A 16135-nucleotide genomic window follows, 5' to 3' on the forward strand; every position below is an offset into this window, starting at 1 on the left:
ACCATTCCAGAATGATCAACCTTGACATCTTAGGCTCATCTTTATTTCCTTTCTGTTACCCAACATTCATTTCATCCTTCAAAATGATCCCTCCCTTCTGTTCTCCATTTCTACTCTCACGTTTTTATATTGATAGCATCCTAAGTCTTTCTGTTTCCAACTTTGTCTTCCAAATCCATTCTATATACTACCAAACTACTTGCTGAAAGTATTGCTTTACTATTCTGGAATTTTATTCTTTAGTATCTGTCAAGGTACCACTAGTTCATAAATCTCTCTTCTCTGAGAAGTGAGCTAACCCAAACCCACAGAGCTCTCCCTGTGTCTGAACAATTCAACCCTACTGTCTAGCCTTGCTAACTGGTCTAGAGCTGGGCACCTCATCCAAGACAAGCCACAGGTTAACCTTTGGTCTTTTTTTCTCTCAAAGGATCATGAGAGCCAAATTGAGACCTAGTCTCTTGAGATAGGAGATAGAAAATATGAGGAGCTGAAATATGGTCATCTTTCACCACATGAGGCAACATATAACACAGTAGGTGAGAGATTAACCACAGCTCAGACTCCAACTAGGTATGTATTTCTCTTAAAACTACGATGTCCTTATCCATAAAATGAGAACAGAATATTTACCTCATAGATTTGATAGGATAATTAAAAGAGAGGATTGGTATTGAACATTAGCACAGTATCTGACATAATAAATAGTCAAAAAAAAAAAAAAAGTCAGCGATTAATTGTTGAAGTAGCAAAGAAAATCGGCAGAAAGGAAAAGAACAAAGCAGACAGAGAAAAACAGAAGTAAGATTAAGACTAATTCGATTCCCTTTCTAAGACATGCATACATTTCCATGTTTGGGTTCTTAGCTCCTATATCCTTAAAACAAAATGCCCTTGTCTTTGCTTACTTAAGCTAGAGTTTTTGTTTCTTACAAAGGCTCTTTCTTACCTCTTTTAACTATACTCTCTACAGGAATTTAGAAGAGGTGTGCCTCTTTAAAACCTTTAACTGCCCCACGTCCCACCAAAGAAAGCTAAAATAAAATGTGTTCTCCTATATACTTTTTAAGATAACTACATTGTTATCTTGACCATGCTCTCAGAGAGGATAAAAGAATAAAAACAGGCAACAAGTGGCATTTGAGGCAAATAATGCTGGTATTCTACCTCTCCCCATTCATGTCTTTATCACTCCCTCTCTTGACAGCCACCTTTCCACTTTCTAATCTTTCTCTGGCCCAGAATCTACTGTGACACCATTGGAACAGCCTTACATTAACTGTCAGAGTTTACTAATAAATGAAAGCAGACCCTTCTTCGCTTGGAGACTCATCAACCACAAATGATAACATGTTACAAAGAGACAAAAAAATGAAGAGTAGATCTATACATACCCCACTGAGTCCTAAAATTTTTATGATTGATTTCACTCCCCATTTGCTAATTCCCATTATTCTAATGCTAGAATAACTATAATTCTACTACAGTGCATTCTCACACACAAACAGAACATATTAATACTCCTCTGAGTTTCACTCAGCCACTTGCCCAAGCAAAAATAAAATATTCCATTTTTATTATACATATAGAGAATGTCTGTTTTTTACCTTCTGTCAAATTCTCTAGTCAACATGAAAGGAAGGAACTATCACATTGCAAATGGTAATGCTTTTATGATTAATGAAGATTAAATCTATTTCTCCCTGATAGTTTCATAAGTTCAACTGCAAAAATCCTATGGCCACAAAGAATAAACATATCTCCCTCATTCTTACAGAAGGTTTACAAAAGTATTCAGAAAGAAGGTTGCTAGCCAAGTTAAAAAAGAAAGATCCTTATGTTGCTTTGCCAAAGGGGCTGAATATCTGAAAATATTGAGTGTTCAAAGTTAAACTACACATGTGTAGATGTACTAAAATTATGAATTGTTAAATTCTTGTGTTTCTTAATTCATTAAACAGAACTTGGCAGAATTATCAGTGTAACTTCCTTATGTTCTACTGCCATTATATTCTAACTCTGGCCAATTTAGCCTTTAAACCATTAAGAAGGGCTAATAAAGCCCAAATACAACTTCATATTTCATCTGCTCAAAGTATCCATCAACATATACTTATGTAGTTCAATTTGTTTTTCAGATTTTATAAAATCGGTTTAAAACTGCAAGTCAACATTTGGCCCAAACTCAATATTTGAACAAAAGAATGACAACCCTTCAAAGGGAAACATGAGTGTGTAGCATCCTAAGCTCAGTAAAGTATTTTAATGTTTTTGATAAACAGTCCTTACCACTCTGGCTGCTCTCTCCTGAGATTCACATTTCCTGCAAAACCATGGTCCAGTGGGTACTTGAACAATGCCATAGCAAGCTGTTGGAAAATAAAATGTTTTAAAACATGTTAAGATTAAAGAATTATGGAAAATCAAGTGCCCTTTCAAAGACCAATAACCTCTTAAATTATACATGTGCACCACCTGCTTTGCAAAGAATTAAAATATTTTGTATTTATACTTATCGCATATATTATGTAGTTAAATTGTATAATAAAAATGTTAAAATGCCAATCTTTTGTTTCATTTAAGTATAAACATTACAAATCTTAATTATTCTTTTATGATGGAAAGAATATTAGGTAAAATTTAACACATAATTAGACTTTTACATAGGCTCAGAAATTCATTAATTCATTCCTATATCCTGCAGTTTTAATAGTAAGCATTTTAGATGTCTAACGAAAATATTTCCAAACCATGAGCAACAGATATTGCAGAAAATGAAATGTGAAAGTGAAATGCTTCTATTTATCTAAAATATCCAAAATACACAGATCTACAGAGACAGAAAGTAGATGATGAGTGGTTGCCTGGGGAGTTGGGAAGCAATGGGGAGTAAGGGTTAAAGAGCCTAAGGTTTCTTGGTAGGGTAATGAAAATGTTCTAAAATTGATTGTGGTAATGGATGCAAAACTCTGTGAGTACACTAAAAATCCATGAATTTTATACTTTAAATGGGTAAACTGTATGGTATGTGAATTACATCTCAATAAAGTGTTACCAAAGTAAGTGCATATTTCTAAATATATAATGTGAATGTTCCAAAAGTGGTCTGAGTATACATAACATACTAAGTCAAGTTGTTTAAAACTTTAATACTTATTAATATTTTATTAATATTGATTAACATTTTCATTAATATTTATTAATATTTTACATTAATATTAACCCAAATTGAAGTTTTCCCCAAAACCTAAAAACACGAATATCCAATTGACATTCTCAAATGACCTTGCTCAGAGGAAACTTGAAAGTATCTTAAATATTGGAGAGCACTTAATATAAAATCCGAAGAAATTCTGAAAATTCCAAAAGCTAAGCTTCTAATCCCTTTTAAAACTTGTAAATGTCAGAGTAAAAATATTCCGAGAAACAAAGCATCAGTGTCCAAAATCTTATATTTTAATTCAGAAGTATTTCTAGAGAAAAAAAACTTAAGATTTAAATGAACATGTCCTATATCGAGAAATGACATTACTTATCAAAACTTGATAATTCATAAGACATTCCTCAACAAATGCCAATGAACACTGTAATGGAAAACTATATACGAGTTTCCTAAGACCTCTTCTTTAAAATGAGAATGACTGCATTCTCAGGTTAAGTTAATTCACTACTTCAGAAGTCTCCCTTTCCAGTTCTGAGCTTTAGCCCCTTACATCCACTACTCAACGCCAGATTCAGAAATGGGAAGGGGGCTGGTTGGTGAATAACAAGGAGAGTATAACAGCCATCAAAAAATGATCAAGGTTGTTTCAGCCTCAATTCCTTACCACATGAAATGGAAAAGGTCAGAAATTTCAATGTCCAGAAAACTCTATTAGTGTCCTCGGCTTTTAGTATATCCAAAAAACTCACCGAGCAGAAACACCCAGAAATAAACTAAGATGCTGCCCAAGTCATTGGCGACACCACCACCTTCGCTTCTCTTCAGTCACTAAAGCTGAGGAAGTGGCCTGACGAGGCCACTGAACAGCCTCGTCCAGCAGCGCAGGGCAGCTCTGCCCAGCTATTCCTGCAGCAGCGCGACTGCGGCGGCGACCTTTCGCCGTCTTCCCCGCAGGAAGCTCTCGCGTCCCCAGCAGCAGCAGAGTCTCCGCCAGAAAGCTTGGGGTGTAGCAGCAGCGCCCCCCTCCCTAATCTAAAGCGGCAAGGCGACCCCTTTGCCCCCTTCCCCGCCCGGCCCCAGAGCAACGAGTGGCGTTCGGAGCCTGATTCCATGCCACAGGAAGTCCCCAGACACACTGCGGCAGAAGGGAGCGGGCACGAAGGGGGAGGGGTCTCCACGTGCCAAAACCCACACCTACAGTCACCGTGACACGACCGAGGGGCGCACGCCCAGCCCCCCGCTCCCTACCCGGAGGCCCCGCACCCACTTTTCTCCAACCACCACCTCGGAAAGTCTCCCGACCCACGGCTCCCGGCGCAGGCGGCGGCCAAATGACACTTGAGAGAGTAAGCGCTGAATCACATGACAGTCCAGGCCACACGCACTTTCTCCCACATGCACAGCCCACACCCCCCGCGCCTCGCCGCGGACCCTCGGAGTCCATCCCGGGCCGCGGAACGGGGCGGGGCGGGGGGAGGGGCGGCAGGGAACTGGCAGTTGCTGCCAAGGTGGGGGAAGCGGTGACGGTTGGGAGCAGGCCGGGTTCGGCCCGGCGGGCGGTTGGGTGTTTACCTTGATGCACCGCGACGCTGCAGCCGTGCCCGTCGCAATAAACCAGCGGGTTCTCGGCCCAGCCTCTCTCGTCTGAGCAAACGCAACAGCCTCCAATCATCTCCTTCATACTATGGGAGACCTCGTCCTCCAGTGACACGGGCCGGTCGCTAGAGACCATCTAAGAGGGAGTTGGGGGGACCATTAAAAAACACATGCAAGCCAGTTAATGCTGCCCCCCACACAGCCACCCGCGACCCCGCTCCCTCCCGGTGCCCCAGGCCCCCGCCCGCCGCTCGGCCGCTCGCTCACTCGGGCTTTGCCGCTCAGTCACTCACGTTCCGCACAGGAGTCAGGAGCCATGTCCTTGCTGACTCCCCCCACCTCCCCTCCACCGCCTCCTCCGCCTCCTCCGCCTCCTCCTGGTCTTCTCCCTCCCCACCTCCACCCGGCCGCTAACGCTGGAGCCCGGAGAGGGCACACATAATCAAGTAGGCCTCCGCACAGGCGCACTGGGGGGGCTCCCGCTGGGCCGGGGGCAGCGAGGGCGGGGACGCGGACTGCGCTTCCTCCTCCGAGCGTCACTCGGCGTGCGCGCCCGCCCTGCGGCCGGCGTGAGGGAGAAGCCTGGAGGAGGCGAGGCCTGCGTGCGCGCCGCCGCGTCCGACGGCAGCCCTGGCCTACCTCCCGGCGTTGCCCCTTGCCGGCGCCTCTCGCCGCCGCCGAGGTGTGCTGGGGGGTGGGGACGAGTGGAGCCGGCGCCGCGCCGAGACTTGAACGAGCCAACGGGAGGGCGCGGGGGCGCGCACGCGGGGGCGGGGACGTTGGGTCTGTAGCGCTGGGCGCGCGGGCGGCGTGTGCACTCCTTGAAGAGGCCTCAGTGGGAGGGGAGGAGGATGCTGAAGGCCGGGGGCAGGGCGTTCCTGTCAGAGTAGCTGGAGGGGACTCCCGGGGGCATCTCCCTGCCCTGGGAATCTACGTGCCGGCCGTTTCCTTCAGAACTGGCCCGTGCATAACAAGACGGGCAAGTATGGCAGCTTCCATGAAGGGTGCAATGAAGCATGGCTTCCTGCAGTTGGCCGTGCTAACTTCACTGTACTGCCGCAACCTCTCCACCCATTGAATTCACCTCCTGGAGTCGACCCAAAGTTCAGCCAGTGGAAGGGCGACCAAATCTGCCGCCCATTTACACACCACGATGGCACCAGTAACAACTGAAAATGCATCAGAGACTAGGTCAAAAAGCCTGAGCTCGGTTTATACAAGGAAAGGGAACCCTAAGGCTCCCCTCACCTTGCCTTGTAGGAGTACAAATGATTGTTAATCAGGAATTAGCAATATAATGTGATGATCTGGAAAATGCAGTTGAATGATACTATAGGAAGAAGGAACCCAAGTTCTAGTCAGTCACCAAATGATAACAATGAAACGAGAGTAAATTTCACTGAGGATTTCTTTGATCTGGCTCTCAACTAAAAATTTACTCTTGAAAATTTTTTTAAGATAATTTAAATGTCAGAAAGATGGGGGCTTACTCCTCACATACAAATAGAAAATGGATTAGGCCTATCTGAATAGATTAATTAACTGGGTACTGGGAAGGTTTGAGTTATAAAATTTTCCATTGTTGCCCTATCCCCAAATGTATCCTTTCAAGCCCAATATTGACTTTAGGCAAAAAGTGTCTAATTGTGAAAGTTTAGTATAGAAATATAAATACATCGCTTACATGACAAGCATAGTTATAAGGCAAATTCATGACTTTGGTTAATACCTTGCAGGTACAAAATGGTTTATCAGGAATTAGCAATATATAGTGAAAATCTGGAAAATGAAGTTATGCAATGCCAAAGGATGAAGGAAACCAAGTTTTCCTGGACAGTCATCAGAAGAGAATGGTTTAAGCTTTAAAAGCATTACAAATGTTCTGATAAAGAAAAAAATGGTAGCATGGCTGTTTTTTCTGACATTGATTGCTGGAAATCTGTTTAAGAATTAGATATAATACAATGCAAGCATATATTCACAAATATATTCAAATATTCTAAAACTAAGTGCGAAATCTACAATAACGCAAATCTAAAAGTATAAACAGGGAAAATAAGTATACTAAAGAGACATAAAAATTAGAATTCTCCTTTAGCTCTATTAGTGCATTTAGAAAATGTGACTACAAGCTTACTTATAAAATGCATATTATTTTTGGAGAAATGGCAACAATACATTTCTGAACATATAATAATTATGTTCTTAAAATGTCACTGATATAAAACCACCTTCAAAAAAAAAACATATTGTTTTGTGTATCTTAACTGTATATTTTCTTTACCCTTTTATAAGGGATACTAGTTTAACATCCAATCCCTGCTCAGCTCAAGACTCCTAATGAAGAGTAACTCTGAGTTAAAATCAGTGCAAAACTTCCCAAACACTGCAGTCAAACCTTAATATACTAAATTATTTAAAAATACATTAATTTTATTTTTAATGCACTAGATCTTAGTTCTTGTGATGGAATTAATTTATATGTAAAGAAGGATGAGTAGTTTACCTTATCTTTTAATACTTAATAAAAGAAATGTAGGTAAACACTTGCTATTTCCAAAACAAAACAAAAAGATCATTTTTAAGAGACTTGAAATTTAGAAAAATAGAGTAAATACACTTTCATAAGAACAGGCCTATATATAAGTAGAATCTGATGCAAAAATTCTATCAAAGATGTACATATGTTGACCAAATGGGTCAAATTATTTAAAACTTATATTTAACATAGTAATTGTTCAGTTATGAAAATTATAAGAAAAAACAATGGGTATAAATGGGTCATTCTAATTTTGACTCGAACCAAGTATAGAATTTTTTCTTATGTTATATGTCAGATATAATATTTAATATATTTCTATAAAATATTAAGTGAAAAGGAAGAATAACAAATATTATAAAGTACTTCAGCTATATGATTAATTATTTACTCATTCAGTAAACATTTATTGAACATTTACTGTGAGCCAGGTACTCTTGGATACAGGAAACATAGCAGTGAGCGAGTTGTATTTATCCTTTGTGTGATATGTATACACATACATACATATGACAATTAACTAAATATGCTAATTCTTATACCTCGGAATGGATAAAACTTATAATTAAATTCCCATGATGGTTGAAGTAAGTTTTTAAAATACATGGTAATGTTAAAAAAAAAAAAAAAAAAAAAGGCCATGGGATTCATAGAATAACTTCATAGAAATGGACAATTTCAATCTTAAAATAATGTTAGCCTTTAAATCTGATTTTGCATTCTCAAAATATCTTTTGAACAAGTATATCTAGTACCTGTAAAATAAAACAAAAGCCTGTTGTCTGTGGTATTCTTTACATAACAGCAGCTAACTCAGTACTGGCTCATCTATTTCTTTGAACTAATCATCTGAGGCAAACCACAAAAAACTCCAAGTATTTTATAATGTAACCTCTAACCCTACTATAATGGAAAACTACTTTTTTTCCTCTGTGGGTACATGTCTTCCGATAATTTTCTTTATTCCTCATCCTAGGCACCAAATTTTTGGATTTGCTTTTCCATAATCACATAAGAAGATACTATGAAAGAATTAATTAAACTCAAATTAGGTTAGTATTGCTTATATATGTTTTTTAAAGTTTTATTTGCCTTCTGTTTGTGCATAGTCAGTCTGTATTTCCATTGTTGAGGTATATTTCTATAATGAGGAATAGAAATTGAGATATATTCCCTACAATATTAAGACTAGATGCACGTTCCTAAACTCAGGTTATTGACTTCCGCATAGTGTTTAAAATTCTGTAGTGGTGCTGATACTAAGATTTTTTTTAATAAAAAGCAATTATAAGAATTCATTCATCTACTGAATCTCATCAAGAAACTATAATCTTGTTTCTAAATAAGTGAGTTGGAAAACACAAAAAGGCAATTTCTTATGATTTATACAAACTTTCAGACATATCCTCTTTTACATAAAGGAATCTCTGAATAAAATTTTGTTTTGTTCATTGAGTACCCAAGGTTTACGTGAAAAGTTTATTAGTAACTGTATATTTATGCCAGTATGATTAAAATATTGAGGCATTTCTGCAACTACTTTTGTTATTCATCTCACAGTAAGTTAAATACTGTCTTTATAGATACAAACCCACATGTGGCACCTATATAATGGAGCACTATTAGAAATTTCATTAAAAGGTATTTGTTTCAATTATGTTTTCAATTGATATTTCGTTAATAGCTTTTGGGAAATTTCATTTAATGAAGTACATTAATCTTACTAAGTGATTTTCTTTTACTCACCATACCACCTAGCAAGTGTTTTACACGTAGTAGGCCTACAATAAATATTTGTTAATGTACAATATTGGTGTTTAAAAGCTTATTGAAGACAGTTTTATTCTTCAAAGTAAAGCAAGACTTATTTTGTATATACAACTGAACTAAAATTTCTAAGTAATGATTAACAGAAATTTTTAGATAAATTGATTTATTTAAAGGTTTTCAGTAGTTGAAATTAATAGAGATGAAGAATTTTTATTTGCCAGGTAGTTTAGAATTGTATTTAAATACTCTCAAATGATAACCATCTTTTCATGAAAATGTCATCATTTTCTTACCAAAAAAACTCTAACTGGGAATTGATTATAATATTATTGTTAGATACTCTTAATTGTTGAAAAGTTGAGTTAGGTAATTCTGAAATTTAAATTATGTGTAATCTAAATTTTAAATCTTTTTAATAATCAAAGCCTAATATTTACTTTAAAGGGTTTGGTTTGGTTAATCTTGGGTTTGGCTTCAGAGTTACTTCTTCAGAGCTATAAAATTGATATATATTGGCTTTGTTTACATTTTTTGGTAAAACATCATGTAATTACCAGTAAAAAAAATAGTATCTAAAAGATGCCTTTAGATCTTTTAGGCATTACATAAACCTCAATAACATTTCAGAGTTGGACTATTGTTTTTTCCATGATGCAACAATACTTAAAGGTGTCACACTTTGACTTTTCAGAGTATCATCAATATAAACAATAGGAGTCTAAGGTCCATGTTCCCATTTTTTTACTGACACTGAAGATTTGCATTTCTGTTATAATTAAGGTGTGATTAAAGTAACATGTAGGTGTTCATAGGATACGTATGGTTATCTAAGTGAAAAAATTCTGGAAATGGAAAAGAGGAAAATCAGTTTTTGAAATGGAAGAGAACCTTAAAAGAAATGAAACATATTTTGGATAGAAAAAAAAAAAGAAGATATTAAACTGAATTGCTAAATACTATTTGGACCAAAAAGAGGTCACTTTTTAAAATTTAAATGTTTTCCTCTCTGAAAGGGGCCACTGCTTACCAAATCCAGAAACAAGCCCAAGAATATGTTAATTAACTGCATCGTGTCTCAGAAAGAATGAGGTTGACAAATTCATTTTTTTATTCCTTCAATTAATAAACTATTTGCCTAGTACAGTTTATATTTTTAAAACTAAAATGTGTGTATTTACTTCTTGAAATTGTATAGTAACTGTGCCAAGAACCAACGTGGACCCATAGGGTGAATCTTATGAAGCTTAACATTCCTGGCAAATTAAACACACAAGCCCCCCATCACTTTTTGTCAGTCTCACTTTACTGTGGTGCTTAAGAGCTAGAATGTAGGTGATTTTTATATGGTGCATTTTACCCCAATTAAAAAAAAAAAAAAAGCCATGATCTTTGATGTAAGTAAAAGTTGAAAATACAATGACATAAAATTAAAGAAAGATATTTCAAACACTGACCAGGAATACTACATATCCCTCTCCATCCCCACCCCCAATTCATGTCCTTTTTTCCGCCCATTTGTTGTTTTTCTCGCAAGTATATCATGACTTGTAACATGACTTTAAATGAAACCAAAAAAAAATGCCTGAAACACTAAAAGGTGTGAAAAGATGCACCTTCTACAACCAACTACATAGCAAATAAACTTATAAAGCTATTCTAAATATTCAAAGACTTGAAAATACAAAATGTAAATTGAATCTGAGTAGTTAGGGAGGGGGGACTATGGGAGGATGAGTGTGTAAGGAATGAACAGATTGAGAATACTTAATTTTCAACACCAATTTTTTTTCTGTTCAAACCTTTCTATAGTTACACGTCAAATGATTTCTTATAAGAATTTCTCCCTCTACCTTGAAATAACTGAATGATTTCCATTAGGAAATGCAAGTTTAGGAGGAAGATCCGCAAAATGAAAGTGTTAAAATGCAAAACCACTTCTATAGCATTTCAAATGCAAAATCACAACCACCACTACCTTTAACTGACTCTTAAGGGTTCTCTGTAAACAGACGCTACTTATGAACATCATCTGTTAACTTCTTTCTTGTAATTCAAAACTCTTTGTCAAATGATGTTTTCATGATGACGTGTGAATATAATATTCCATTAGAGATCAATTCTAATTGGTTTTTAAAAATCCACCTTGGGAAACCAGTGCTGCATAATACACAGACTAGTAATGGGCATTTTAGAAGGAATTTCCGCAAAGTCTATTATAAATCTAAGTGTAAATTAGTCTCCTGCCCTAGTAAGGTTTGGGCCAAAGGATTGAAATGATTTCTTTATGAGTTTTCACGCCCGATGACTTTGGTCTTGTCTTCAAGACCCGCAATCACTTGTTGGAAATCTTCATTTTTTAGAATTGTGACGTTTGCCAGAAATATTTTTTCCACATACCTCACAAAAGGAAAAGAGGCAGTTTCGTGCATGGGTTGCAATTGTTTGTTTCCAAAACAGAGTTTAAAAGTAAATTACACGTTTTTCCCTTTTGAATTTCACTGTTATTTTGAAAACGCATTTCACGTTAAGAAATCAAGCCTGTCTTTGCTAGGGGTAGCTCAGCCCTTTTTAAATTAGACTTCTTGCACACAACAAAGAGCTGAATAATAACAAATAGAGACAGCGAAACGTGCTTTTCCGAACTCCTTTGAACCCCGACATTCATTTTCGAATCCATACATCTAAAGCTATTTAAAACATGATCGAATCTGCTCTAACTCTCCAGGTCCAGAAAAAAATTGCCCACATTGTCTTTATCTAGTTAGCACTTAATAAGCACATCTAGGCTGCTTTCCCTCTTAATGTATGAGTTGCAGGCTTGCCCAGCTTCCTCCAATTTAGCGGCACGTTGTAAAGCCTCCTCGCTCCATGCTCTGGAGTTGGGAAGCCCTCGCTGGCCGAGTCTGATGATAAACTTGCCGCGCCGACCCGGCCCGGCCAGAGCGTCGGAGTTCGGGGAGGTGGGGGTGGGGTGGGGGGTCGCGTTGGGCCACAGGACCCCTCCCTCGGGAAGGGCGAGCCGGGCGAACGGCAGCGCGAGGGCCGAACAATGGGGGCGACCGGGCAACGGGAGCCCGACTCCAGCTTCCTCGGCCGCGCCGGCCGCGCGCCGGGCCCCCGCCCACCGCGGCCCTCCCCGCCCGCGCCTCCGCGCTCGCCCTGTCCGCGGCAGCCTGCCTCCCTGCGCCGCGGCCCGCGCCCGCCGCCGCCTCTCCCGCCCGGGCCGGCCCTCCTTCCTCGGACTCCGACACCCGGGCGCTGCCTGCGGCGACTCTCGCTTCCTCTGCGGCCGCCTTCCCGTTATTTCGTTCATAGATTTTTTTAATTTCCCCTTTATTTTCGGAAGTGGTTTAGATGTCTCACTTCCACCTTAATTTTAATTAGCCACTTCCCGCCGGAAAAATATTCCTCAGGAAACCCCGAATCTGGAAGGAAATACAGCAAATCCAAGAAAACCTTTAACTTTAAACGTATCTTTTTTTTTTAATTTAACTCCCCATGTCATCCAAACTGCCAAAATAACTCTCCCCTGTTTTTATGTAAATACTGTTATTTTAAACTCTCTGGCAAATACATTTTGACGAGAATGTGTACGGCAGCACGCAGCAAATCATTGGTTTTATCTTCCGCCTCCTGGGACGGGAAAAAAGTGGAAGGTGGACGACGGAGCTTCTGGGGAAGAAAAGCAACACAATTCGCTGGGGACGCGGGCGGGCCGGGCGGGGTGAGGCGTGGCGGGGGCGTCGAGGGCCCTCGGGCTCCGCGCGGGGGAGCAGGTCTGGGGAGGAGAGCGGGATTTAAATAGCGGGGCCGGGAGAGCACCGGGCCCGCGCGTGACTGTACTTTACGAGCCAGGATGGGGCAGCGGAGGAGATCACTTTGCCTTCTCATCCCCCAAGAAAAAAATAAAGTTGGAGGGAGGCGGAGAGAACAGCCAGCCTCATTTCCTCCCCTGGTTTCCGCGGAAGGACCGGGGCCAAGGCGGGCAGGGAGAGGGCGCGGGACGCAGCGGACCAATAGCAGTCAACAGGTCCAGGCCTCCGCCGGGCCGCGGGGCCGGGCCACCGGGGCCCCCTCCCCTTTGTCCCCTCCCCCGCGGGCCCGGCCCGGCAGGGGAGGCCGGCGTTGCACTCCCCGCCCCGCCGGCCTCCCCGCGGCCGCCTGGGCCCGGGCTCTGGGGCTGGGGCTGGGGCTGGGGCGGGGGTTCCCTGCCGGAGAATCCTCCCGCGGGGCTGGCGGCGGGGGGGAGGGGATGGAAATCGGGGAATGGAGGATTAAGAAGGACTCGAGCTCGGCACGAGCACGGCCCGCGCGAGGGATCCTGGGTAAAAAGTGGCCGCGCGGCACCGGGAGAGCGCGGAGAGGAGCCGGGGTCAGAGGTCAGGGCCCTGGAGCCCCGCGTGCAGAGCCCCCCACGTGAACGCAGCGAGCAGGAGGAACCTTTTTGTTTTCGATCGCGCCAGCATGCTCCCCTATTGACCGAGCTGCTTTCCCGGGCCGCTCCATACCGGATCTCCTAACCCCACCCCCCTGCCACCACCAACACACAGCCCAACTCTACCCTTCCTCTCAACTCACTTCCCAGCCCCCCGTACCGGCTTGCAATAACGCAGTAAATTTGCTTTAACAACAAGTGGGGGTGGTTGCATTTACTCCTCCCTCTTCTTTCTCCTGCCCCTCCTCTCGCTGCGGCTCTTGACACTACTACAAACCAGGACTATAAACATAAACATGTGTCACTGTAACTGGGCAGGTAATATACGGATTTGGGGGTGGTGTGGAAGGGGGCTAGGTTGTCGCTTGGGGGGCAGTAAAAAATGTCTTTCACGCGCTGGCCGGCTTTGGGGGCTCCCCCCACACACTGATCCTTTTATATAATGCCGAAGGCAGTCGGTCACTTACTCATTCAGCCACACAGACCCACAAAGGCAGACTTGCCGATAACCACCGTACCCCAAAGCAAATAAATTTAAAAATGAATCTCCTTTCCCGACCACCGCTGCCATTTCTTCATATCAGCAAAAAGTAGCGTCAAGACTTGAATGCCCCTTTCCTTTTTAAAAATTATTTTCCAGATAGCAATAGAGAACATTTCGACCTAAATAGTACACTACTCTATTCCCGTATACAGTACCTACGCGTTTTGTGTGCAGAAATCCTTTCAGACAGCAAGAAAGGTGATTTAAACGCCTGAGTTAAGAATCTGGGATGTAAAGGTTATTTCTTGGGCTTCCCCTTCAAGATCTAGCAACTTCTGCTGTTAAGTTGCTGCGATCGGCGCTGTGGAGAGGCGCCACAGCAAGCCTTTATTATTATTATTTAGTCTATATTTACACTGCCGCTCAACTTTTTCCTTATTCTTAGTTCAACAAGCTTAGCAACAACTACTTAAGGCAGAGTAAAGCGAATCTCCTCGCAAGCTTTTTGGCTTGAAACGGAGGGAGATAGAGAAAATGTTCAGATGGAGAAGTGGTTCCCTTTGTTCTTTCATTGTTTCTCTATGAACTGGTGAATACAAGGACAAACACTTACCTTCTCTTCTTTTTGCTCCAAAAACCAGACGTTCCCATCAGCCTTAAAATACACAATCCACCTTGAAAGTAACTACGAATGTCGGGAGAGTTTGTATTCCATTCTTTTTTGCTCTCTGCCCTCTTTTAGCGTAGGATTAGGTTGCCGAGCACGTTGCTGCAAGCTGTAGCCCCCCGCCTTAGTGAATCGGTCACGTTTAGGACCCTCTAAGTCCATCCTAATTCTGCCTGTAGAATTGAGGGTATTGGAGCTCTAAACTTTCAAAAGGAAAGGGGCCTGCCGCTACTCAGCAAATGTACGAATACCCTGAAATTTTTTACCACTGCTTTTTTGTACTACTTCACCAAATGGAATTTACCAAGAAATATTAGATATTTCTTTGAGGAAAGTTTTTTTTTTTTTTTTAAGCGTATACTTAGCAAAATGTTACTTAGACAGATGGAGTAAAAAAAAAAAGGCAGGTTTGTATGGGCGTTTAACGGAACGAGTGCGTTTTCCATAATGTTTGCTATGGCATGTGTTTTTTAAAAACACAAACAAAACATTACTAGAACTGGGAAACGAAGAAAATAGAAGTTTGAATTATAATGTTGAGAAATGACTTAAAGAGAGGCATTTGTTTGAAATTTATGATGGTAAAAATTGGCCTCAAAAGCAAAAAGTAAGCTTTTCAAAGTTAAAGACTTTTCACTCTATGATTCCAAAATTTAAAAAGTGACTTTTCTGGTTAGCGCGTGATATTTGTCAATGTGTAGTGCCCATCCTGGTGGGCATTACTGCCCAAACCTTGTTTATATCTGATTATGATGTGATTTGTTGAAGCCACGAATATGAAATGATCCTTGTGTATCCATAAATGTGAACTTGGGATTTTTTGATCTCCCGCTTTTTTGTGTGCGCCCAGTAGCTGCAGCAGTGGAAGACAGTGATTGGCTCCAGTGCTCCTAGAAGGATTTGGGCTGAAGCCAGGGAAACAGAACCAGAGGATTCCCATTACAGAGGCCATCAGGCCCCACATGTCTTATCTTCCCCCTCTCCCCTCATGGGTGCTCAGAATTTTAGTATGCCTTCAGCAGCCCATAGGTAGGCCTCAGCACTTAGTGTCATCACTGCAGTTTCTATGCATTTGGTCCTTGTGGAAAATAAACAAAAATTGAGGCAATACAAATAAATTGTGGCTCTTGATATTTGCGTATTACTAATAAACTAATGTCAAACTCTACTTTCTCAGATTTGTTTTTTTCTACATTCAAGATCAATTGTGAGAGGCCCTGGTGTCTCATAGGAAAATATTGCAACAAAACAAGATAATTGGGGGGGAAAGGCGGTTGCAGTAGGGAAAGTGGCTTTTCTTTGATAGCATTTAATTGGAATTAAAAGATTCTTGAGCTGTAAACATTCTTTATTTATTCAGCACACATAAGCAGGCATTGTTTTATCACCATCATAATTATGGTGTCCTTTAAACTGGCTGATAGCAGAAAAGATAAGGGAATGTGCCTGTAGATTCAGATCAAGTCTCCCTCCTTTCTTTC

The 16135-nt window shown here is 41.1% G+C and overlaps 1 protein-coding gene across 18 annotated transcripts in view; it reads right to left on the minus strand.

Moving 5' to 3' along the window:
* MLLT10 (MLLT10 histone lysine methyltransferase DOT1L cofactor) overlaps window positions 1-14834 on the minus strand; it is a 195259-nt gene extending 180425 nt beyond the window's left edge. For 13 of the 18 annotated variants that reach the window (XR_001594389.2, XM_016124434.2, XM_016124521.2 and 10 more), the window contains exons 1-3: window positions 5027-5377; window positions 4736-4895; window positions 2290-2369 (exon numbers count right to left, since the gene is read on the minus strand). Coding sequence is in view for 17 of the 18 variants with exons in the window: in XM_016124434.2 (XP_015979920.1) it covers window positions 2290-2369; window positions 4736-4895 (240 nt within the window). In the remaining variant the exon portion in view is untranslated. Of the gene's footprint in view, window positions 1-2289; window positions 2370-4735; window positions 4896-5026; window positions 5378-5398; window positions 5469-14600 lie in introns of those variants that run through there. The other 5 variants (XM_016124441.2, XM_016124371.2, XM_016124399.2 and 2 more) reach the window with 4 other exon arrangements.
* Window positions 14835-16135: the final 1301 nt, after the last annotated feature.

The sequence above is a fragment of the Rousettus aegyptiacus genome, unplaced genomic scaffold (assembly GCF_014176215.1).
Source record: "Rousettus aegyptiacus isolate mRouAeg1 unplaced genomic scaffold, mRouAeg1.p scaffold_m13_p_10, whole genome shotgun sequence".
Taxonomy (NCBI): Eukaryota; Metazoa; Chordata; class Mammalia; order Chiroptera; family Pteropodidae; genus Rousettus; species Rousettus aegyptiacus.